At 51.0% G+C, this 25,311-nt stretch overlaps 2 protein-coding genes across 2 annotated transcripts; both read left to right on the top strand.

Moving 5' to 3' along the window:
- Positions 1-5,088: 5,088 nt before the first annotated feature.
- On the top strand, positions 5,089-6,256 carry LOC127022050 (thymosin beta-12-like). Its single transcript, XM_050905457.1, has 2 exons — positions 5,089-5,188; positions 6,200-6,256. The coding sequence occupies exons 1-2, from the start codon at positions 5,089-5,091 to the stop codon at positions 6,235-6,237; spliced, it is 138 nt and encodes a 45-aa protein (XP_050761414.1). The 3' UTR covers positions 6,238-6,256.
- A 15,305-nt stretch (positions 6,257-21,561) lies between these two features.
- Positions 21,562-25,091, top strand: WNT8A (Wnt family member 8A). Its single transcript, XM_050905476.1, has 6 exons — positions 21,562-21,632; positions 21,724-21,757; positions 21,971-22,109; positions 23,088-23,213; positions 23,338-23,480; positions 24,519-25,091. The coding sequence occupies exons 1-6, from the start codon at positions 21,562-21,564 to the stop codon at positions 25,089-25,091; spliced, it is 1,086 nt and encodes a 361-aa protein (XP_050761433.1).
- The last annotated feature ends 220 nt before the right edge of the window (positions 25,092-25,311 follow it).

The raw sequence follows: 25,311 nt of genomic DNA, 5'->3' as shown, positions 1-25,311 counted from the left end.
TAACTGCCATGTTCCCCTTACTGAAGGTGGTGACTCTGAAATCCTGCCATTAAAAACCTTCTGTCAAATAATTGCTTTGCTGCTCATATTAGCAAGAATATCCCAGTTCCCAGTGAAAGTAAAAGGCATCTGAGTAAAATATCACCTACCCATCTTTCTGTCCCGTGGCCAACCTCATCTCAACACAGTATGCAATGCCCTCAGGCCACACACCAAACTTTCCATATGAAAAGTATACATGACTGTCTGTCCTGCACAGAGTATGTAAACATGAGGTGTGAATCCAGCATGAGCTGTATTTGACCACAGTACCGAACTTACAAGCTACAGAAACGTAACAGACACTTTATGCAATGGTCAAGATGTTCGTTATGGAGATGAGTATCTACTGATTTGAACTGACAGTGAGAACACACGATTTCTCATCATTATGTTACATGGACTAACCCAAACAACTCACCCCAAACTGTTTTTGTATTGGGTTTGCGTGGCAAGGTTTTGGTAGCAGGGGGCTACAGGGGTGGCTTCTGTGAGAAGCTGCTAGAAGCTTCCCCTATGTCCGATAGAGCCAATGCCAGCCGGCTCCAAGACGGACCCACTGTGGGCCAAGGCCGAGCCCAGCAGCGACGGTGGTAGCACCTCTGGGATAACGTATTTAAGAAGGGGGAAAAGTTACTGCGCAGCAGCAATTGCAGCTGGAGAGAGGAGTGAGAAGATGTGAGAGGAACAGCTCTGCAGACACCAAGGTCAGGGAAGAAGGAGGGGCAGGAGGTGCTCCAGGCACCGGAGCAGAGATTCCCCTGCAGCCCGTGGGGAAGACCATGGTGAGGCAGGCTGTCCCCCTGCAGCCCCTGGAGGTCCACGGTGGAGCAGATCTCCACCTGCAGCCCGTGGAGGACCCCACGCCGGAGCAGGGGGATGCCCGAAGGAGGCTGTGACCCCGTGGGATGCCCGTGCTGGAGCAGGCTCCTGTCAGGACCTGTGGCCCTGTGGAGAGAGGAGCCCAGGCTGGAGCAGGTTTGCTGGCAGGGCTTGTGACCCCGTGGGGGACCCACGCTGGAGCAGTCTGTTCCTGAAGGACTGCACCCCATGGAAGGGACCCACGCTGGAGCAGTTCGTGAAGAAGAACTGCAGCCCGTGGGAAGGACTCACGTTGGAGAAGTTCATGGAGGACTGTCTCCCATGGGAGGGACCCCACGCTGGAGCAAGGGAAGAGTGTGAGTCCTCCTCCCCCTGAGGAGGAAGGAGCGGCAGAGACAACGTGTGATGAACTGACCCAAACCCCCATTCCCTGTCCCCCTGTGCTGCTCGGGGGGGGAGGAGGTAGAGAAAATCGGGAGTAAAGTTAAGCCTGGGAAGAAGGGAGGGGTGGGGGGAAGGTGTTTTTAAGATTTGGTTTTATTTCTCATTATCCTACTCTGGTTTGACTGGTAATAAATTAAATTAATTTTTTTCCCCCAAGTGCCCCCTGTTTTGCCTGTGACGGTAATTGGTGAGTGATCTCTCCCTGTCCTGATCTCGACCCACGAGCCTTTCGTTATATTTTCTGTCCCCTGTCCAGCTGAGGAGGGGGAGTGATAGAGCGGCTTTGGTGGGCACCTGGTGTCCAGCCAGGGTCAACCCACCACAGTTTTTAATACTAGGTCTGCCAATAAATCGGGCAATTAAAATGGTGGTGCTGAAAAAACAAGTGTGCCCACCCTGTCTTAGCGTGTTTGGAAAAGCCTGAGCTCTGCTGCGGATGCTAGGGGCTGAGCTCATGACTGTACACAGAAAGCCAGAAGCAAGATTCTTCGTCTTTGCTGTCCTGAACACTTCGTTTGCTCTCTACATCTGAGAGAATTTGTGCCAGTCTAAAAGTTTAAGAGGTTTTGCCCTTGTAATCTCTCTTCACAATAAGAATTCTAGTTGTTACTGGTAAAAATGGACTAATATTTAAAAAACTGAAACTGGTGAACTGCCTGAATTCATTAATCATTCAGATAGTGTTTTAAAGTCTTTTCTGATCTAAATCTGGTGTCCAGCCTAACAAGAGGAGGTTAATGCTCTCTCTTTAAACAGACACTAAGACAGTTCAGTGCCAAATCTCAGCTGTGGCTTACACCAAATATTCACCCAGTGGCCGCCTTCCTGCTTATTCCCAGGGGCTTTTGGTCAAGAACACAGCTTTCTATTTTTGACAATTGGTTGGACTAATGGGATGGGAGCAAGGGAACCGAGTCCTGACGCTAAATATGACTGGTATGCACACACAGTGATTTTGCATGGACAGTCAGTGCAGAGGCAGAGGTAACGGAGCCAGCCTGCACAAGTCAACTGAGCATTTAGCGTAACAAAAATGTAGCTGCATTGCTGCCAGGACAATCTTAGGTCCAGAAGCAGCACAGACGGGTTTGCACAGGGCTGAGCTCAGTGGGACCCAGACCATCTCTTTGGAGCTCCAGCTGAGCAGCGTTCTGCAGCGTTTTTCCACCGCTACAGTGCTCCATTCTCCTTTACCTCAAAAACTGCAGACGCGGCTACAGAGAAAAAGTGCTCTTAGACTGGCGTTTGCCAGGGCACGCAGCAACCCCTGCATTCTCTGAAGATACAGAAAATGGGATGGATAAAGGAAAGAATCACTGGGTGGAAAGAAACCACTGTTCATGAATGCTGATGAGTAAAAATAATATGTTTTTCTGCATTTCATAGAATCATTTAGGTTGGAAAAGACCTTTAAGATCATCTAGTCCAACCGCAAACCTGTTCATTATTTTAATTTAAACAAACATTGGAAGAAGAGGTCCTTAAAACACATTTAAACCATTTTCTCCATGCACACAGATCAGACTCAAACCCACTCTACCTAAGCCTATTATGCCAACAGAAAGATCCACTGCACCTTCCCGGGGCTCTCAATGAGCTGAGAGACATCTCTGTCTCCCTGAGCTCGTTGTCCAGGCTCCCCTTATAGCCAGTAGAGAAATGCAGATACTCCTAGAGCTCAATTAATTTTATCCCAAGTTAGTTGCCTCTCTATTGACTATCATGGAGTCTAGACAAGTAATTCAGATGGAGACATCCAAAGTTACACAAGAGGAAACCCACACCAGCATCTAGGAGGATGCACGCAGCCCTTCCCTCCCAAACCTGAGGGCCTTGAAAAATGATTCCCCAAGCAGTTTTGTGCTGCATAGCTGGAGCCATGTCACAGCCACAGGGACGTTCACAGCCGCAGGGACGTCCACAGCCCTCAACAGCAGCAGCTCTAGGAGTTGGCTACAGGTGGTGCCCACATCTAATACGAAACGTGTCTTGCAAATACAGGCAAGGGCTAATAGCCATTTTAAAGGTTTTTCTGAATTACATGACTTGGCACCTACAGCACATTCTCCCTTCGCTGCAACTGAAGAGCTTCCCTGCGAGTGGAGTGGAGTACAGGGAACGGCCACGCGAGCAGGACGGGCAAACGCGGCTTCTTGCAAAGTGAAGGCAGGGAGGTCGGCTGTGGGCAGCTGCCCGGTCTGGCTTGCAGAGCCACGTGCCGTTGGGCTGAGGGAGGCACCAGCAGGTGGGTTGGTAGCTACCAAAATGGGAGTGAATGAAAGATTCATTTTTCTTCCTTTCAGGACACATTCCTGGACACCAGTGTGGTGCTCAGGCCATTGCTTATCGCAGATTTGGCCCTGGATCGCAGCAATCGTACCACGCCTGCGCTTAGAGTCCTCCTGAGCCCCGAGCACGTGCTTCTGCCAGCCTGGGCGGGTGGGGGACGATCCCCAGGTGCTTTGCTGAATTCACCTAAAAACTCCCCACAAACTGCAGCACCAGCCCTTAAACAAACTCCAAACCTCACCTTAACTCCGAACATCAGCATTGTAAAAGAGCAGCAGGAAGGGAAACTTAAATATTATTGTCTTGGTAAATGAGGAGAAAAGAAAAAAGGAGAAAAAAAAAAACCACCAAGATGTATTTTGGCAGTGTTCCATGTCAGTTTTCCCATTTCTCTCCCTGGTGCACTTTCTGCAGCAGCAATCTGTCCTTTCCCTGAACGCTGAGCAAAGCCGGCACTAAACTAATCAATATTAATAGCGATGGGCTCGGGCGGGGGGAGGAGAGGAGAGGAGGGATTACCCTGACCTTTTTCAACTCACACTGCCTCAGACGGCCACCAAGCAGCTGAGGAGAGAGCAGCCAGACGGTAATGCCATGTGGTTTTAGTAGCTTTTCATTTTTAATTTTTTTTTCCTGTGAATATTTACTTCTGTTGTCTCAGTGCAGATAGCAATGAAATCTGATTGTCTTCAGGAAGGAAAAAAATTTAATTATATCAGCCATCTCCGGGCCAAACCTCGCCTTGATGGGAACTCCACTGAAATCAGGGGAATAACGCCCAGGCTGGATTTTAACTTGAATTTCTATTAAAAACAGGAATTGGATTAGGGAAGTTTTGACAGGTGAAGTGTTAAATGCCGGTGTGCTTTGTGGATTTCTCTTTAGAGTATAATCAAACCCATTGAGCCTGCGACTGGGATATTGAGTGCGAGAGCAAACAAAGGGCTGGGTGAACCGGTCCTCTATTGTTAAGCACAAGTGTCCACAGCAGCTCATCCAGATACTGGGGTATGTATGCACTCAGGACAGGGTGCTCAGAATTAAAGACAAATCCTATTAATTAAAACAAAATCATAACTGAAGCTCTTTGTTCATGTTGGATTTGGGGTTTATTGTAGACTTTCTGGTTAGCAGCATTTCTTAAAATAGAGGTTTACGTCAGGAGGCACTGTGGATTACTGGCATTTAATGCATTGTCTTGTCTTTACTGAGATATTCTTGTTTCCGTGTGCAAAATATGATTTTTAGAAATTTCATCTGAGAAATCTAGATAAAATTCTATTTATGCCTTTCCTCTTTTGCTCTGAAAGAGCCAAGCCGCAAGGAGAGGTCCCAGATTGAGGTGTTAGATTTGTGGGGGTTTTTTGAATAAACATTTTTATGGTATTTTCATATTTTTTCTCTCGAGCAGAAAATGCTTTGCAGATGGCTGATATCACAGCACTAGCTAATGAAGCCACGGGTGTGTTTTTCCTTTCTTTGTCAGGACCCATCATGTCCGACAAACCAGATTTTGCAGAAATTGAAACATTTGACAAGACCAAGCTGAAGAAGACAGAAACCAGAGAGAAAAATCCATTGCCCACTAAAGAAAGTAAGTGCTTTTGAGGCTATTTGAACTACGAGTAGCAAGGACACGATCTGTATTGCAGTTCATACGCAAAATGAATAGTAATCGTAGGATTACAGGCTCAAACTCATCCCTGACTTTAACTGGGGATAATACTAAGACTTGTACTCTATGCTGGGCTTCCAAGGATACGAGTCGTTATAACCAATGGTGTGTTTTGTCTGAAAAATCCTTTCTGATGGGATTGCTCTTGCTTCTGCTAAAAGTAAGACCGGTTTTTCTGCTGGTTGCAGGTTACAGGATCAAACTGTTTGTAATTACCGTGTTACCAGCCTCTTTGGAGGCACAGATGAACCCTTGCACATCCCTGGCAGGCCAGGCAGCATGCCCAGAAGGTGCCTGGGCTCTGGATTTAACATGTTAGCAGGCAGCTGAGCTGCTGCCCCCCACTGGTACCTGCTGTCAGCCCTAGCCAGGAGAGCTCCAGGCACCTTCTCTGGGAATAAGGCTGCAAGAGAAACCCATCATTGTCCTCGTCTAACGGGCAATCTTCCTTAGCAAAGCACCCCTGGGCTTTTCTTGTGCAGCGTCTTCTCCCGTACATGCACTGTGCACAGGCAGCCAGCTGAGGGTTGTGATTCACATTCAACTTTGGATGTGAAAATGGCATTTCTCTGCATTTGGACCAGACATTGTGAGTGGTTTCATTCAGAAGAGCATTACTAACCACTTCGGAGGTGTCAGTACTGATAGCCATGGAGACACACTGTCCCTCGACATAAGATACATGTTTTTTCCACTGTTTTATTATGCCTACCGACCCTAAAGCTGTAAATACAAGAGGAGGTTTGCACATCATGAACTGCACCCAACGAGCTATGCAGATGGAATGGGTTGCCATTTTGAGGGTGGCCAAAGAAAGCAAGTGGGGATTTACCATCCTCTGGCTTTAAGAATGACCGTAGAAATCTGTATCCTGCAGAATCATTATAATGTTTATTGATGATGTTTTTGTTTCCTCTGTTTTTCTGGCAGCTATCGAACAGGAAAAGCAGAGTGAAAGTACAGCTTGAGCATAAAATTGAAGATGTGACTACTGCTGCTTCTTCAGTGGGGTTTTGGCTTCCGAGTTGCGTTGCTTTGTTTTGTTCCCCCATCTCGTGTTTGTTGCCCATTTATTTTAGCAAACATTTGCTCATTTAATGTTCCCCAGGGAAGAAGTTTGTTTTGTGTTTGTTGAACAAGATACTATGTATTTGTATTCTTAAAACTGTAATTCCGAGTTCTGTATCAACCCCATTACTTGCCAAAAAAAGCAATTTGCATAAAAATTGTTTTCCTAAACCTCACAATAAACAGGTTTCTTCTGATCAGCTGTCTTTGAGCCTTGCAGGAATAGGGTTTACACTGCAACTCTTATTAGCGTCCTTCTCGCTTTGTTTGCGTTGCCACAGCATCTAGAGAGCACGGCCAGGTTGGGAAGAGTTACCCCAGGCACCCACAGGTCCCCCTGGCCGGCACCCAGCCCCTCTTCTCAGCACATAGACCTGTATCCTGCAGACTCCCAGAGCCCCAGACGGCACCAACCCCCCCCAGGCACCCCCCGACTGCCTTTGCAGCAGCCTGGAGACTTCACTCCCTTTCCTCTGTCACTCAAAAGGGTGTTCCAGGGGAACTCTGAGGGGCAAATTCTGTATGCTAGTAGCTCCTAAGCTTTTAAACCTCCAGCTTGGCAGCAGGCATGACTAAGATGGGAAGTTGCTGGCCTGCTTCAGTCCTGTCCAACAGGTCTGTTAGAGGTCTCAGAGACAAGTACCCGCTTACAAATTCCATGAAAAATTGATGGTTGGGCTGAGGAAATACTTAAATTAGCATCCCAGATGGGAGAAGGGCTGCAGCACCCTCTCCACAGCTTTTTTTTTTTCCCCCTCTCTTTAGCCTGCCAAGATCCAATCAACCTTGGGACAAGTGCAGCATGCATAGCCTTTGGCCCATCTAATATCAAGCAATACAGGAATGCGGGAAGGTGGGAGAAGGAAAGAAAATTTATTGTTGCATTGATTTTCTGGGGTGAGAGAGAGACCTTCAGCAGCGCAGGGGTGTAGGACACAAACCTTCAAAGCAAGCAAGGATCCCTAAATCTTCATTACTGGTGGTACAATAACATGATCTGCGGAGGGCTTGAAAAAAAATAGACTCTGGTACCAGCTCAGGGGACTCTCAATTACATGGTATCACATTATCTCTGGAATTAATTTGCAGTCATATTAGAAAAACAAGTGCTTACTCTGGGAAGATAAACTGCTGTCCCTGGAGCTTCGGTCTGATCCTACTTGCGCTGTGAAATAGGAATAATTCTGTGAACTCCAACAGGGTTACTCTGGGTTTATACCTGTGTCAGGTGAGGCAGAAACTGTTCTACAGGCTTCAGAAAACAGAAACGAATGGTTGGGGTGGCGTTTAGAAAGCTCTCATTTACTTAAGGGTTGCTTGACACTTGACATTTAATGTGAATAGTCAGAACTGCAATTAAACAATAGCAGCATAGCCACAAAACGGGTGTCTTTCGGTGGCAACGAAAAGTAAACAGAGGTGGCCAAGAGACCAAGGGAAAACACATGGCATGCAGGACTAGTGATTTCAGTTAGAGTTTCCCTAATGTCACTGGTATTCAGAGGGCCATGAGTGCTGTTTCAATCACTACTCATCAGTTCAGCGTTGCTGCTGTTTTCTTTTCATGAGCAAGTTTTTTTGCACATTCTCCTTTTAGGTCCTCATTCCCCTTGGCACCTGACTCTAAGGGGGTTTTTTAGGGCCTGCTGGATTTATTAATACTCATTTTTATTTAAAGGGTGAAGAATGTGAAAGGTTGAGCAACAAGGAAAACTGTTGTTTTCTTTGTGACTCATGCCCTCCCCTCACCCCCGCATGGCGCTGGGGTCAAAGAGCCTTTGACATTATTTAAATATCTGCTTTGATGACGGTTCCTTCATGGAGAGAGCATTCAGAGACAGCACTTAGAGCAACAACACCTACTGGAAACTCATACAGCTAATACTGTTCAACCAGATTACCCGTTACTTTTCCGCAGGATGATTTTAAGCACCGTATTGCACTCAGCGGGTAAGCCCGCAGACTAGACTTTCTCCTTGCTTTTGCCAGGAGACAGCACTTTGTTCCACGTGACGATCTCCCTCCTTCTCTGCCAGTTCAGAGCATCTGCCAACTCGCTCAGCACAATATGTTGTAAATCACCGAAAACGTCTTTGGCACAACTGAGCCAGTGGCTGGTGTCTGTGCCCCCAAGTTCTCCCAGAAACTCAAGGTCTGGGCTGTGTCCTCAAGCCTGCACTTTGCAGGAGGAAGGGAAGGAAGGTCTGGCCAGAGCAAGAAAACAAAAGCGATATTCCCCTCTCGTGTTTGCACAGATACAAAGGATTAGCAGTGTGGCTCTGAGTGATGCAACAGATCAGAGCACTGTCTACAGCTCTGGAGATATCAAATTTGTCCAAGCACTTGGCTCAGAGCTGCTCCTGGTGCCGCTGCAGGGCTCACTCTGCCTCCATGAAACCTCCTTCTGATTTAGCTGTTTGCATTTAAACCTGACACCATAAATCCAAAGTCTCAGTGCTTTTATTCACATGTCTCACCCCACTGAAAAGGCTACATAGACAAGAAACGCTTTCGCCAAGTTCCCCACCCCTGGATCTGACTACAAAAGCTGTCGAGCCGCAGCAGAGTACACAGCGGCTGCACACTGGGAAAAACTCCTCAAGGTTAAAGGCCAGATCTTCCCACCCTTCACCCACCTGCCCCAGGTGGAGCAGGGCTTTGTGGCAGGGTTTGGAGACACCTTCTTTCACCATTAGCAGTTAAGAGAGGCTTAAAGACATGAAGTTACAGTACCCCGATTTGAGAAGCGTCCCTCTCTGCTGCTGTGTGAAACCGCTTCAGCCCAGGAACTAGATCACGAGATTAAAATTTGTCAATAGCAGGGACAGGTCTGGCTCCCTGTTATCTTAATCAAAGAGCATTACAACCCTTATCTGTGGGGCAAGCTGGGAACGCAAACCAGGAAGCTGCTCATTATTTAAGGTTGAGACAGTGAATTTTCATCATTCCAGTCATTATACTAAGGAAATATTTGTTCCTGCCATTGGAAGGGAGCTACAAGACAAGACAAGCCAAACCAAACACCTTGCCCACACCTAGGAAACCCCTTCTGGGTGTTAACCTGCTCCTGACCTTCACTCCCTGGAAGAGCATCCTCCAGTGCTGAGGCTCACTGACAGCCACCCACTCCAGGAGCTGGGTCCTTCCCCAGCCTCCATGCTGGTAGGCAGCTGAGCTGCAAACAACTTCATCAGCAAACTCAACCAGCTCCAGGTGGGAGACAAATATTTTTGCCAATTAGCGACAGCCCTTTGCTGTTTGGATCCTTTACATAACGAGACATTACCTTGCAACTCCTCCAAAGGAAAAACACCTTCCATGCTAATCCAGTTACAGAAAAAAAATCATTATATGTAGATAAACACCAGCTTTCTCTGCATCACCATGAAGCCAACCTTGTGCCCTGCATCCCGGGGACAGGGCCAGCCCTCTCAGGATCCTGGCCGAGTCCACCTGCCCCTGTGAGTCACCTCTAATTGCTCCGCACAGTCGCAGCGAGCCCTGGCTGAGCAGAGGAAATCTGCATTCCTGTCATTACTACACAGAAGTTATTTGATTTAATAAATCTTGTTAGGCAGGCGTTTGATAACAGTGAAAGCCAGGGAGGACAAACCCTGAACTTAGCTCTCATAAGAAAAGGGCACATGTGTGTTGCACCTCGGTTGGAGCCCAGCTAAAACCCCCTGGAGATCCTGCTGATCCCAGCTCAGATACCACAGACCAAGACCCAAAGCACATGTGGGGGGGGTTCCAAATATGTTTGGGGGTTCTCTCTTCTTTGGGCCATTAGCCCCATGGCTGCTGAGGCATCTCATTGCAAATCTTTAGGTCCAGCTCTGCAGTGATGAGGGCAATCGGCTTTGGCCAGGTGGCTGCTGTACCACAATGGAAGCTGAGATGCCCGTGCAAGGCCAAGGCTGGAGGAGTCTTGGCTTTGGGGAAACACTTTTGTGTGTTTCTGCTCTGCTGGTGGTGGTGCTCCTGACACAGCAGAGACCTCTCCTACTAAGTGAAGAACAGGGAAAGAAACGAGGGGGAGATGTGAAGGAACACAAGCTCAGCGGGATCAGGGGTCTGAGCTGCGGCCACGTGGGAAGGAGGAGGTCAGGGGGCTGGGAACACAGCCGGAGAGGTGCCCACAGCAGCAGAAACTCGAGGCAGAAGAAGCCTGGGTGGGTCTCATGCCTCTGCCGAGCTCCCCCCTTGTTTTTCCAAAAACACAGGGTGAAAACAATAGTCTTTTAAAAAGCACTAACCTTCTGGTGCCAAGCTGGGGGAGCCTCCCACACCGCACACAGGCAAACAAAGCCGCTGTGTCCTCCTGGAGCCCGGGCACGGGCAGCCGGCCCCGGCCGCTCCACCTGCTCCCACCCACCGGGTCCGTGGGTCCCTGGCAAGCTCCGGCTTTCCCAACCTGGTCCTGGGCACCGAGACGTGTCCCGGCAGCAAAACCTGCTCAGCCTTGAACGTGAAACGCGGCGAGGGGACGGTTGGGGCTGAGCCAGAGTATGTGGGAGCAGGTGTGTGCATGTGCGGGGGTGTTTCTCCAGCTCAAACCCAACGCCGCTCAAACTGACAGCAGGGTAAGCTCTCGTTTCATCTTCTGCAGTGGGTATCTGTGCCGGGAAAGGCGGCTCCGAGTGCTTTCTGTCTTGTCAGAAGAGCTGGCTTGGGAAGGAACAGTTGCTGGGGATGGTTCACACACATCTTGTACGCTGTGCTGACAACAGCTCTTGACAACTCCTACCATCAGTTGCAAATCTCCCAATGTTTCGTGTTTGCTTCAATGCCCGGCTCCAGAATTCATTTGATCGTTGGGGAATCAGGAAAAAAAGAGGTGGAGTGGGGAGCAAAAGGGGGTTTCTAGCCGCTGTGGTCAGAGACACAGGAAAATGGGGTCTTTTAGGGCTCCAGCCGTAGGCACTGAAGGAAAAGAATGAGATTTTTCAAAATAAAACAACAATCTCAGGAATTTTAAGCTGGTCTCGTGAATTTAGAGGCCAACTCAGTATCGAAATTTTTGGATTTGGCAAAGTTGCAACAAGCAGGGAGGAAAAAAAATGATGTGTGACTCCAAGTGGGTGTTTTCAAACAGCATCTTGTTTGGGGAAAATAATCCTTCTTGGTCTGCTTTGTTTTCTCATGATGCTGGAAATAATTCTCCTCCTCAGAGAGGAGAACTGGGTTTTTCTTTTTCTGTCTCATCATGGGAGCTACCCCAGGTCCCGCCTGACCACGGCTGGTCCCCCCATCCCTGCTAGCACTGGAGTCACCACCTCAAAGTGTTAAAGAAACACACGTGTGGGTCCTGTATCACACGTTTCATTTAGCAATGAAGAAATCAACCGTGAGATGCCTTGGCTGAAGGCACCCTTTTGGGGCTGAGCGCAAGGGCAGGGGATGGAGGCAGCAGGGATGCCCCGGGGCAGCAGCATCGCTCCTGGGACCCTTCTCTCCAGGGAGCAGGAGCAGCAATAGCTAATAGCGCTGTAATAGCTCCATAATGGCTTTATAATCGCTCCAGCCTCCCCACTGCTCCTCCTGACTTGTACCATTTTATTTCTGTCCTGTCCAGGCTCCTGTTTCAGTGGGAGCTGGGTAACCCGAGCCCGCGGCGCTGCTTTGTGCCAGCTCCGGCCATCAACCGCCGTGCATCGGCTCCGGCACGGACCTCACCTGGTACTGGCAAGGGTGGCAAGGAGCGAGGGCGTTCGGAGGCAGAAGGCGTCAAACAACTTTTGTGCCAGCTGCAGTTCTCCCGCGTTGGCAGACATCCCCAGTAACGCTAATGACTTTGGTGGCATTAATCCAGATTGAGATGGGTGCAGCTAAAATGATATTAGCCTGGGTGTGGGAAGGCTGCGGGCACAGCTGGGGAATTGCTCTTGCCCACCCAGCGCTCCCCACGTCTTGGTCATGTAGCAAAGGGAGGTGTTTGCTCTACCGAGGGCTTCAGAGCAGGGAAAACCTGGAGGAAACTGCTCCCAGCGTGAGCGAGTGGGGATTTGTCGTGACCGCACGGTAAACACGGTCCTGCCCAGACATCCCCCGGCCGCAGGGCAGCCCCAAGGTGGCACAGCACGGTACGGCACGGCATGGCACGGTGCGGTGCTCCCTCCCAGGGGTGTGCCGCCTCGCTTGGGTCCGCGCTGGCATCACCTCTTCTAACGCACCCAGCTGAAAATCATCGCATCTCTGTTTTAAGATACCTCTGGCACCATTTTATTGTCACGCTGCTTTAACATCCCAAGCGTAGTGTGCACAGCCGGGGCTCCAATTTAATTTTACTTCTCTTTTAATGTGTTTCATGAATACCCAGGGAATTGGAAATGTCAGGACACCGGCGTGGCTGTATCGGCCGCAGGAATCTGCCTCTCTGTTCACAATAGATAATTGAAGCCTATTTCAAACGGGAGCTGCCTCGACATGAGCGTTGGCTCCTCACGGTGCTGACCCTGGCTTCATTTATTTTCTAGCTGTACAAAGGACTAATAAAGCTTTAACTTACCTGCTTTTCTAAACTTTATGCCTGAAGCATTCAGTGGTGCACAGCCAAGGTGGAAATAAAAGAGCTTAACCTAAAATAGCACTCAGTATGCAGAATGGGCTAAAAAATATAAATCCCAGAGCCATGCTCAAATGGCAGGGATGCTATTTCTTTCTGTAACGCTGAGGTAAATGCACTGACCAGCAACACCCGTCGGTGACTTCAGACTCTGCATCGGTGTGCACTGAGTCCCTGGGGAGGGGTCCTGCTTTGGGGGATGGTCCTGCACTCGGACCCCTCGGAAAGGCAATTTATTGAGCTTTGAGATTAACCCCCCGGGCACTGCTAACTCCTGCATAACCCAAGTAGGAACCAAAACACCGATGGGAGCAGGGCCGGGTTTCCCCGCAGGCACCGGGTGCCTCCAGCCGGACTTGCCAATGTTCAGGACCAGCAGCACCCAGCTTACCCCACGGTTAATATATATTAATGGTGCCAGACTGCACCGTGGGGGATTTAAGCGAGGTGGGCTGCCAGGGAGGTGAATCAGGCAGGATTTAGGAAACCCGTGCTCTTGGCCTCTCCCCTTGAGCAAGTCTCGTCATCAATTTACACTTTGGTTTCACCACGTGCGAATTGGGAGCAGCGATACCAACCACCTTTGTGCACAAGAGACGCCTGGGCAGCCTCCTTCCTGCTCACACAGGTAGCAGAAGTCCAGTGCAACACAGAGTCCCTGAATACGGCCTCCATTATTTCCCAATAGTTACGTGCAGACAAGCTTTCCTGTCCCTGAAAGGACATTTTGCTAAAATACTGCTCCTTGTCGCTCTGAGTGCGGCCAGACGAACCACAGAGTCACAATACAGATTTTTTTTTAATTTTTTTTTTTATCAATACAGCTTGAAAAACCCAGGGATGGGCCAGCCAACCTGAGCAACGAGCATGGAAAAATCATCGGAGGTTGTTCTGGCAAGCAGGATCGCTGGGCAGCTTTTATCCCCGCTGCCGCTTGAGCTACTCGGATGGGGGGGGACTTCGCAAGCCTGTCCTATCCATACGTGTCCACTGGCTGCCCGAGCACCGGCAGCATCCCAGCCTTGCTCTGCCGCCGGACACGGGTGGGTGCCGGAATGGGCTGGGACGGGTGTGCGGTGCGGGGACATCCCACAGGGGGGAGCCTTGTCACCAGCCTGCGGGGGACACTGCCCCGGGACACTGCCCGGGGGATGGCACCCCGGGGCATCCCACCGGCCACGGCACCCACCGGCCACGGCACCCACCGGCCACGGCACCCTCTGCTCGTGCTGCGCTGCACCGTTGTGTTTCATCGCGGCACAGTAGGTTTTGCTCCATTTCCACCCTCTCTGAATTAACAGATGCAAGACGTACTGTTTTCGTCCTCGATGGGGCTGGGCAAAGCTCCCTCCAGAACTACCACAGTTCAGGTTTTCAGAGCTGATCTGGGATTTAGGGAGGGAATATGATCAAGGAAATCTGTTTTCAAAGGGTGTCATGGGGAAAAATTCATTCCACGGAGGGTCCTAATGGGTGTCCGTGCCTGGAGGATGCTGACAAGCCAGACCTGTGAGCTGGATCCTCGCCTTACACGTTCCCATCGGATCAACTTTAAACCAAACAATAAAGGCCTAAAACTGGTTTAGTAAAGCCAGAGACCTTGCCATGAGTTATCACCTCACTCTGAACTCAGGTAACACTGGAGATGTCTCCTCCCACCTCAAAGCTCAATAAATGCATGGCACTGCCTTCATCCGCAGACTTATTAATGTGTATATACGAACATGACATCAATGCCCCGCTTCATTAAGAAATGGAAATACGCTGCTCGATGCCTGTGAAAAGACAGGCAAGGCAAGAAGGGCTTCCTTGGGGGGAGAAGAGCAAAGTGCCAGAGCCACAGCGTGCACCACGGGGGGAGCGAGCCCCTGAGCAGCGCAGGTTCCCACTGCCTTCGCAGGGCAAAGAAGTGCTAGAAGCAAGTTTTCTCCTCACTTTGTTTTTCCCAGCAAAACTCGAAGAGCTTTTAAAGTTGCTCTCCTGCCCAGGATCCCCCAGACGAAGCCTCAGCTTTCTGCACTCAGAATGACCTCTGTCTAAAGAAATAAAGATGAGTTTTAAGAAAATAATCGTAGCTCAAATCACCATTTTCTTCTGCGAGTCTCAAAACCTCCCACGCTCAGTGTGCCAGACACAGCCAGCACTGACACACGTATCCTCCAGCTCAGAAGTGAAGATCTTTGGGCTTAATCTGTTCCCTGTGACGCGACGTGGATGGGGGACAGGCGGGGTGGCAGAGCCACAGCCACGAAGGGATAATGCGAGGAACCACGCTGGGAAGGGCTGGGGAGCAGCACATGAGCCAGGTTGTAATCAGTTAATTTAACTCGAGTTTGGCCGGGAATGATTAAGAAGGAGGTGATAATTTTCCTCTGTATCAAGTGCCCAATCTCTTCCTGGACAGGCTTTTATCTGCTGAGGTGACACATTGCCAGGACAGAGATCTGTTCCCCTCATGCAGTTGCCCAGGCAGTAACCTATCTGCTGCACTAACACCGTTTTGCATGACACTTCCTTTAAAGAAGGAGAGAAAAACAAAACACTTGTCCCTACTTTATAATGCTGCTATGTAAACAGCCCTGTAGGCTTTGAAGGACACACCTAAAGGAGGCAGGTGAGGTAAGGTTGATCAGGTCATGGAGCTGCAGCTCCGGGGCCGACCGGGCAGCTGAGTCCTCTCGAGAGTCGCTGAGATCTGAAGGTTGGTCTAAACGTGGGTGTTTTGCTCTGGCCTGCTTTTTGGGACAGCTCAAGACACAGCAGAACCAAATTCAGACACATCATTGCCCAAAAGTAGCTTTGCATCATTTTTGGATGCTGTGGAGACAGAGGCATGGAGTAGCCAGTGGGATTTAGGAAACTCAGCCAGGATGGACCAACAGCCCCACAACAGCCCTTTTCCAGGGGTAGATGCTCAGGAAGGAAAAGTTTTGCTCCACTGGAAGGGCCAGGAGAGTTTGGGGCAGGAGATGTGACCTCCCTCCGCAGTGCAGAGGGGATGCCGCTGCCTGCGCCTCCACAGAGGGACGTGCCAGAGCTTTTATCAAGACATTTGACTCTGCAGGCTCATCTGCTCGTTGCCCCCATGCTGGGAGGGCAAGGGAGCTGCCTTTGGAAATGGGTGAGCACAGGGAGACAGAGGCTTAGGAGGGGAGTGAGGACGTCACTGGAGTGAGAAAGTAGTGCAAAAATACAGCTTTAAAACATGCGATGCAAAACCAGGGGGAAGGAAGGGGAAGAAATGCCCTTTATCTGCTTGCAAGTGAAATAGCCTTGTTCTTCCCATGAGCAACGTCCTGGCTTGGCTTCTGGGCTGAGGTTGCTGTCTCGAACGCTTGTGTAAGCTTCTGCTCCGGCGGGCGTGCAGCTCACCCGTGCCTCCAGCGCAGCAGCGCCCGCAGCCTCCCCCAGACAATTTGGCCAGGAGTTGCAGCCTTCCCGGCTCCCCCCGCGCCGACAAGCAGCCATCCCGGCCAAGCGAGCCGTTCGGCTCCACGCCCCGGTGCCAGGGGATGGCCGCTGGGATCCAGGGCTGGCAGCGCCGCATTGGGAATCTGGGGATCGACAAGCGACTTTCCCCAGGGAAATGGGGGCTGCTGCTCACAGGGCGAACACCCCCCTCCGGCGGAGAAGCCGTCAGTCGGGCTGGAGAGGCCCTGACCCGTCCCCCAGCCTGTCCCCCTCTGCCACGGCAGGGCCATGCTCGCCTCTCTCATTCCTGACGCATGATGGGCCCGCAGCAAATTAAATCTACCCCTTGAGCCCCTTGCTCTGCCTCTTGCTGATGGAAAAAAGAGGTTTTTCCTCCCTCATTTGCTCCTTCTTCTCTTTTCTAGCCCAAACCCAGCATCCTGTGCACACCGGCCCGGGAGCTCCGCAATGCTCCGGGGCCGTTTCTACGACTCCCATCAGGACATTACGCTCTTCCTGAATCACCTTGACAGCCCTTGCGGGGAAGCGTCCATGTCCCCAGCCGGCTTGTGGCTGGAAAAATCAGAATTTGGTTCCAAACCCAAAATTTTTGCTTCCTGAAACCAAGAGACATAGAGCCCAAACTGTGCAACCTGGAGCCTCCTGTGGTCCTGGTTTTTGGCATCCTGATGGTCCTGTATTCTATTCCAGGATGTGTTTCCTTCAGCAGCAGAGAGCCGCTTACCTTGGACTTGCTCGTTCCTGGCTTCTCTGATGAGTTCACTGCTCACCCCATCACACTGCACATGAGGCTGTGTTGGGAATGAGGATTAAAAGTAAGACAGAGAAACTGGTTGCATTGGTACCACTGAGGGAGGACAAAGTGCTGCGGGGAGGCAGGAGACAGAAACTTCTCAGGATAATTTTGTCACTAGGAAAGCACACCTTAAGCTGGCACTGTTGGACATTTTAACCTTGTTTTCGGTGAACGTCGGGCCACTTCTAACCATGTGCCAAAATAGGAATGAAGAGGACTAAGCCCATGGGATAGGTGTGGCATAAAACCTGATTTCAGTTTCACCTCCATCCTCAATTACCATTCACTAATCAAAATATATTTGTTATACAGGCAAAACTCCCAGCAGCATTGCCAGGTCCAGGGCTCGGGTCCTGCTGGTATTTGCTCCTGCTGGGAACCGCAGCAGCCCATGCGGGACCGTGCAGCAGGCAGAACAACAGGGACATATTTTCCCAAATATGGGAAAGTTGGGAAGACTGAAAAAAAACCCCAATTCCTGCATAGAGCTGAGCGTGCAGGAGGATTGCGCCGTGGCTGCAGTCCGTGATGGAGTATTTTGAAGCAAAGGGACACATCTCCTTTGCTGAGCAGCTGGCTGCGTGCTGAGCAGCTGGCTGCATACAGACCAAGGACATGGCATCACCCACAGGGGCTCGGGCGGCTTTCCGGGGTGAGCGGTGCAGGAGAGCACCATAAAACATCCTCCACCTCGCCAGCGAGGGGCTGGCTTTCTAATTACCCAGGTGGATTTTTATTGTAAAGAAGCCAGCAATGCAGGATTTGACGCTAGGGGTCTGAATGTGTCACCTGCCGAGGGCAATTTAGCAAGTGGTCTGTGCTTTATTTTCCTGTTGTCCACAGCCATGGGGCTCGCTGCCCCGACAAGCCGAGAGCCCATCCCCGTGGGACCCGCCACCCGGCAGAGTGTGTGGCACTTATATAAACCATGTCTGCCTTGTATATCTCGTGTCTGCCTTCCCTTAAAACCCATATTCTGATGTGAAGAGGGTTTTATGGGTGCATGGGGCTGTATATACTATTGCTGTCTCTTGACTTGAGGCAGATAGATACCAAAATATTTTAGGATTTCGATCGTCCCGTGAAAAGCCTTGGCTGTTTGGTCACGTAGCAAGAAAATAAGAAACAAAGCATCAACATTTTGTCAGTAAAGCCAAGGGGCTCCAGGTGACGTTCAGGACACCGCTTTCCAGACAGCCTGCCCTGCAACAACGCGTGGAGCCAATGCAAACTCCCGTGGTGCCACCGCGCTGGGTGGCTCACAGCTCGCTCTGAGGTCTGAGGCTGCCCAGAACGATTGACATTTTTCTGCATAACCAGGTAAATTCAACAGAATTTTCCTTTCAGATTTTTTTTCCCCTATCCAAAACCAAACCAAAAGCAAGTTTCTAGGCAGCGGGAAAACCAAAGAGAAACTCCTTTGGCATCGTTTCACAGATGGGACCTACGCACGTGGCTCAGGCAACCCAGGCTGTGACCGGCGGGCTTTTCTCACAGGTGATGGGGGAGCACCCGGCCCTGCAGCCCTCCAGAGCCCGGCCAGGCTTTGCCCACCCGCGCCCGGCGATGTACGGAGCAAAGCACCGAAATCAGCTTCCAAACAGCGACACCCAGTCCAGCTCTGCCACTGATTTACCCTGAGATCTCAAGACCACCCGTCTCCGTGCCTCAGTTTACCCAACTGCAAACAGAGGCAGCTATATTTAATCTCTTTTACTGAAAGGACATTGCATAAAGCGCTCTGTAAGTGCAAAATTTATTAACACAGCAAGGCCAAAGTCTGCTTTTGCCTAAGGTGGGAAAGTCCAGCAACGATACGGCTGGGATCGTTGCAGTCCCATCGGTCTGCCAGGCTGGATGACCCCACACAAGCACTGGCTCCCACTTGCCAGGACCGAGCTGTAAGTGCGGAAAAAAACTGCAGCAGCGCAGGAAGGCTTGTCCCAGCACGCTGCTTTGTTTGCTGACAACTAGCGTAAGTGACAACGTTACGAGTGACTTTTAAGATCCCTGTGACTTTAATTGGAAAGGACATTTTTAATAGCCCAGGCAAATAGCTGTGTAATCCTGCCAACTGCAGTGACTGACTGCTCACGGCAGAGCTTCACGCCCAGCGACGCTGTTATTCTTCTGGCATGTGATAGGAATATCATGTGTGAACTGATATAGCAGACACGCCCACATTTTTTTAGCTGTATAAGCTCTCTCAGACAAGTAAAAAACCAAAAACATCAATATGCCCCCGGGGACAGCCAAACACAAACCCAAAAATGACCTGCGTGCATATAGAAAATGCACAGCAGATTTCCAAGCTGTATGCATGGGCTTTAATCAATGAACTTCACTGATACATGGGGAACACTTTATTCCCAGTAATTGTCCTTTGACAGCTCTAACAAGTAGGATCAGTTCGGGATGGTAATGATTAAAATGCTGACTCACAGAGGGTTTTGCCGTGCTGGCGGGACTACACCAGCTTTGTGCTCACTTGGAAGGTATTTTGCATCGCTGCTTTTCAACCAGTGTGCAATTTTAATCCTCCGACTGCAAACAGTTGTTTGCGGCTTTGCCCAACTGACTCCAGGTTTCCCTTCTGCAGGGTCTGGAGGGAGAGGGTTCTCCTCTTGCTCGCTAACAAGCTGATGGGCAGCAGGACGAGGAGAGTCCCTGTGCTTTCTGCAGCCAGGAGCAGCGAGGAGCTCGTCTGCCTGCCCCTGGGAAAGAGGGAGAGGAGTGCCAGCCCCCCAGCTGCCTGGGACCTGAGCCGATAGACCTGCGCTTCAGACACCCAGCACTGCGATGTGTAAAACCATAGGGCAGGTTGCTGGCTTTGCAATGCGCTCATGCATTTCATGGCAAGACAGCAAAAAGTACTTCGCAATCGCGTTTAAGGTGCAGCCTCCTGCCTGACCGTAGTGCCGCTGGCTGCGGCTGCTCGCCCAGGTGCAAAGATGGGGTTTATCCCTGTGTGGACCCTTTTGCTCGTGGCACAGCCCCCCCCGGTGCCGCACGCAGTCCCGTTCCCTTGAACCTCACGTTTGCAGCCCCTTTATGAGTCACCCCGCAGTAGCAGCGATTAACGCCAGCAGACCGGCGTACCCAGGGCTCAGCCGGGGAGCTGAGAGGAGGAGGAGGGCAGCATCTCTACCCTGCCATGGAGCCAGCGCCGGGCAGATGCTGCACCCGTGTGCCATGGGGCAGTGCCTGGCAGAGCCAGGGGGGCTGCTTGGCACTGCTGGCATGGCACGGCACGGTATGGCACTGCTTTCAGGCTAAGCACTCACACTGTCCCGCTCAGCAGGCAGAATCCGTGCCCAGGGTGAGCCAGCTCCCAGCTGGGACCATTCAGCCACAGGAAAACAGACCAAGAAATTTCCATGAACACCATCTCGCTGTTGCTCCATCCGCAGCATTACAGCTCTTTACAGCCCTTAATGATATTGGCCGTAACTATTAAGAGGCTTTTTTGGGTTTCCTCTGATAAGGATTTTCCTTTCCTGAGCCCAGCCAATGGCTCAGCGGTGGTGGAGGCCCCTCGCTCTGCTCGGGGGGTACGGGCAGTGCTCCTGCCTGCAGAGCCAGCAAGCAGCCGTGCTTTTGCTGCAGCAGCCTTCACCGTAGGGAAATTACTAACCCCAGAAAACTGTTCCCCTAATTACAGCATTGGAGCATGGAGCAAACCACATAAATGATTCACACAGTGTTCCCAAGCTGCAGCCGCGTAAATTAGAGAGATTTCCAAACACTCCCGAGCTGTGCACGCTGTTATCAGGATGGAAATGCAGAAACTTTCATCATAAAGAGGCGAGAAGGGAAAAAAGCCCCACCGTTAAACGCATCTCTTCAAATCAAGAAGAGCTGGGAGGTCTATCCCCTATAGATCTTTACAGAACGGTTGTTAAAACTCCTCGGGGAGTTCTTGTAGGAGGGAGCAGGCAGATAGCAGGGGAACTATAGAAATGCATCAGCTTGTTATTTTGGAAGGACGCAGGGACTGAGCCTCCGCTGGCAAGCAGAGGATGAAAAGGAGAAGGCAAGCGGACTTGGGGTCAAGAGAAAGGGATGGCTGGCAGTAGGGAAGAGAGTTAAAAGTGTCCCATTGTTAGGGAAGTTTGCTCTCCTTCAGACCATCCCGCTCCCAGGGACACCGCGTCGCCTTTTGAAGTGCAACCTTAGGCGGTTCCTTGTCACCCATTGGAGCGGGAGCTTTTTTACCACATTAAGTCATTGGGTAGCAAATGAATGGGGGGTTTTGACTATTCACAACTTCACCTTATAAATATCAGGGTTGTAGGTTCCTGCAGCTTTCCTCCATCCTGATAGCTCACCTTGGGAAGGAGCGGAGGGAGGCGGCCCTGCTCACTCGGGGACCTGCGGTGCGGAGAGCTACGGATCAGCGAAAGGGATCCAACCCCGCTCCTTGTGACAGCCATGAAGAGAAGCACCTTCCTCATCCTCTCCATCGCAGGGGTCTACAGTGCCATCCTCCACGCAGGAGCATGGTAGGGTCCAGCTCAGCGGAAAGGGCATTTTTTAGGGATGCTCTTCAGCCTGTGATAAACTGTGTGATTCATTTTCTTTTCTTTGTTTCAGGTCTGTGAATAACTTTCTGATGACAGGACCTAAGGTAATCAACACACGGACTATCAGGAATTTAAGCAGAGCAATTTTGTTTTGCAAATGGCAAAAAGGACTTTTCCAAGGAACCTGATTTCCCAGAGCATATTGGCTCCGAGTCCTGCCGAGTAATGAGGGAAAGGACTCGCAACCCGTTTATGTCTGTTTTCATTGATAAATGGTAAAAGGCGGTGGGTTTTAACCCCGCTGTTTCCCATGCCAGGCTTACCTGACGTACTCCAGCAGCGTGGCGGCCGGGGCGCACAGCGGGATGGAGGAGTGCAAATTCCAGTTCGGGTGGGAGCGCTGGAACTGCCCCGAGAGCGCCCTGCAGCTCTCCACCCACAACCGGCTCCGCAGCGGTGAGTGTGCCTTTACCTGCCGGCACCAGCATCCTCGTCCCGGGATGCCTTTGGGTTACGAGCCAGGATGTGCTCTGGAGAGAGCTGGGGCTGCTAATTAAACCGACTGATGGAGAAAGGCTTTGGTGTCCCAAAAGTCATGGTTGTTTTTCCCCTGTCTGTATTAATTGGTGTAATAAATAGCGCTAACATTTTTCTAGGAATCCCAGGCTCTCTCCGGATCTCTATCCGTGCTAGGCTAGAGCTCAGTCCTTCCTGCAGTGCCGCTCTGTGGGCTTGCTCCTGCCTCTTTTTGTGCAGCATCCCAAGGAGCGCAATGCTGGAGGCACCTGAGCTTGCAATGGGGAGAAGCGCAGGAGAGACAAAGGGAGAAACCAGAGACATGCAGTAAGAAACTGTCTTCATAAGAAAGTTGCGGATATATTTCAATACTATCTACTTCAACAAGCAGAAATCTCTTTTTTTTCCCAGAGCAGCATCTCTATTTGAATCTGTTAGGAAAGCCAAAAAAGAAACTAAATGAGAAGTGTGGGTGCAGACAGCTGTTAGCACAGGTTCAACGACTGACTGAAACAAGATCAATGACGATTTTTCCCAGCAGGCGAGATCAAAGCACGGACGTACCCTCCGAGCAGGAAAGGACAGAGACAAACTGAGTGCCAGGTGAAGGGAGTGACAACTAACCTTGGCCAGAGCAGGACTGGGGCATTGCCTTAAGATCCTGCTCTTGCCAAGAAACTCCATCCCGTGCATGGACATCTGCATAATATTATGCCAAATTGCTGAAACCCTTGATGCTGAAGCCTGAAAAGACTCCAGTCATGAGCATTTAATTTCTGTAGCACCTTACCTTTTGCACAAACTGGGTTTTTTTTTTTCCTTCTTGCACCTTTGCAGCATGGGAGATCTTCATTCCCAATAAACCAGGCCCGATGTCTATGTTTACATCTGACAGCTTTTTTTCCTCCTCTCCCCCAGCTACCCGGGAAACATCCTTTGTACACGCCATCAGCTCGGCCGGCGTCATGTACACCCTCACCAGGAACTGCAGCATGGGAGACTTTGAGAGCTGCGGCTGCGACGACTCCAGGAACGGCCGCGTCGGTGAGCTGCCGTCTCAAGACGGGCTGACGTTGTCTCTCCAATCCCCACATGCAGCCCCCCGGATTGCAGGGCAGAATTTGGCCCCACGGGGTGGTTCTGCGCTTAGCGTGCGTCTGTCTTGCAGGTGGCCGAGGCTGGGTCTGGGGAGGATGCAGCGACAACGTGGAGTTTGGGGAGAGGATTTCCAAGCTCTTTGTGGATGCTTTGGAAACAGGACACGATACCCGCGCGCTGATTAACCTGCACAACAATGAAGTCGGGAGACTTGTAAGTCAAATATATAATAATAATAATAATAATAATAATAATAATGTCTATATCGAAAACAAAATCCCAGAGTCTGGTAGGCTGTTCGGGTCCCCGTCTCCAGCGCTCTGTGATAATCTAGGCCCTGTAGTGTTTGCATGGGGAAAAAAATACAGCCAGAATCTGGCCCTAAACCTGAACATAAGGAACAGCAGTAAGAGTTGTTCCCACTTCCAGCTCCTGCAGCTGTGTGTAATGCAGTTAACTACTAGCACACAGCACTTATTCAGAAATGCACGGCTTTTATACTCACTTAGCGCTTGCCTGGTCTGTAAAACAAAGCAAGAAGCACCTTATTTTCTTGCAATATGCATTTCCAAGCTGTTTGGCCGGGGAAGCCAGGTGTGAGCTGGCCCCGCTCGCAAGCCGGCTGCCAGACTCGCCCCCCGCTCCCCGCCTGGGCCGGCGGAGGCTCTCAGCATCTTGCCAAACCTCCTTGTCTGTAAAAACAAGGATGGCAACACTTAACATACCTATCTCATAGGGTGTGTCGAGGCTTAATCCCACATAGATACCAGTGATTGGGACCTTATAAATACCAGAGGGAGATAGGTAGATAATATCTGTGAAGTGCTTGGCCTGGAGGAGATGCAGAGAGGTTGGGTATGATTATTCCGAAGCAGTTTCACACGTTTTGAATGAAACCTCTGAGAGGGATGATGGGTTGATGCTGCGATGAGCGAGGTGAGCGGCATGAGAAGGGCATGACCTGACAAAGGCGCTTTTTTCCTGGCCCGGAGAAACAGCTCCTGCAAGGGCTGGAGACAATAGTTTGTGCCCACTCATTATCTCTGTCCTCTAAATTAGTGAAGAGGGACAGATGTTTTCCAGGAATTTAAATAAGAGCATCAGCTCGTGTCTTGGAAGGACCTGAAGTCATGCCGAGCACGAGCCACTTTTGACCCATTGCCGCCTGAATTAGAAGTGCCGTACAGCCTGATTTTGGGATTTAAATGATGATGCTCTGCTGCTTCTAATTTCTCCACCCTTTCCACCAAGGCCGTGAAAGCCACGATGAAGCGAGCCTGCAAGTGCCACGGGGTGTCGGGCAGCTGCAGCATCCAGACCTGCTGGCTTCAGCTTGCCGAGTTTCGCGAGATTGGGAACTACCTGAAGATAAAATACGACCAAGCCCACAAGCTGGAGATGGACAAGAGGCGGATGAGAGCCGGCAACAGTGCCGACAGCCGCGGGGCCACAGCGGAGACCTTCCACCACGTCCACGCCACGGAGCTCGTCTTCCTGGAGGACTCTCCCGACTACTGCACGAGGAACGCCAGCCTGGGCCACCACGGCACCGAGGGCCGCGAGTGCCTGCAGACCGGCAAGAACCTCTCGCAGTGGGAGAAGAGGAGCTGCCGGCGGCTGTGCACGGAGTGCGGCCTCCGCGTGGAGGAGAGGAGGACGGAGGTGGTGGCCAGCTGCAACTGCAAGTTCCACTGGTGCTGCACGGTGCGGTGCGAGCAGTGCCGGCAGCTGGTGGCCAAGCACTTCTGCGCCCGCCGCGACACCGCCGCCGCTGCCGCCGCCCCCAACCACATCAAGCGGAGGAACAAGGGCCATAAGAGATAGAGGGCAGCCGTGGCGCCCGAGGAGGACGCTTTCGTGTCCCCGGGCTCGGCAGCCGCCGGTGGAGCTGGGGCGGGAAGGAGCGTCCCCGGGGTCCGGAGGGCTGAGCGGGGCAGCGCGCGAGGCGACAGGGCCTCCTGCGGATGGATGCCGTGAGATTAGGAAGCACAAGGCACAGGCACTGAGGGACCACGGTCCTTCTTGCTTCCATGGGTTTTCCTCA

The sequence above is a fragment of the Gymnogyps californianus genome, chromosome 14 (assembly GCF_018139145.2).
Source record: "Gymnogyps californianus isolate 813 chromosome 14, ASM1813914v2, whole genome shotgun sequence".
In the NCBI taxonomy this organism is placed as follows: Eukaryota; Metazoa; Chordata; class Aves; order Accipitriformes; family Cathartidae; genus Gymnogyps; species Gymnogyps californianus.
The sequence above is the reverse complement of the archived record's forward strand: the minus strand, read 5'-3'. Positions and strand labels throughout refer to the sequence as shown.

Excerpts from the sequence above, each read along its gene's own strand:
- LOC127022050 (XM_050905457.1), top strand. The coding sequence starts at position 5,089 with ATGTCCGACAAACCAGATTTTGCAGAAATTGAAACATTTGACAAGACC. Across the intron at positions 5,189-6,199 it reads TCCATTGCCCACTAAAGAAA|CTATCGAACAGGAAAAGCAG; the intron begins GTAAGTGCTTTT and ends TTTTTCTGGCAG.
- WNT8A (XM_050905476.1), top strand. The coding sequence starts at position 21,562 with ATGAAGAGAAGCACCTTCCTCATCCTCTCCATCGCAGGGGTCTACAGT. Across the intron at positions 21,633-21,723 it reads ATCCTCCACGCAGGAGCATG|GTCTGTGAATAACTTTCTGA; the intron begins GTAGGGTCCAGC and ends TCTTTGTTTCAG. Across the intron at positions 23,214-23,337 it reads CTCCAGGAACGGCCGCGTCG|GTGGCCGAGGCTGGGTCTGG; the intron begins GTGAGCTGCCGT and ends TCTGTCTTGCAG.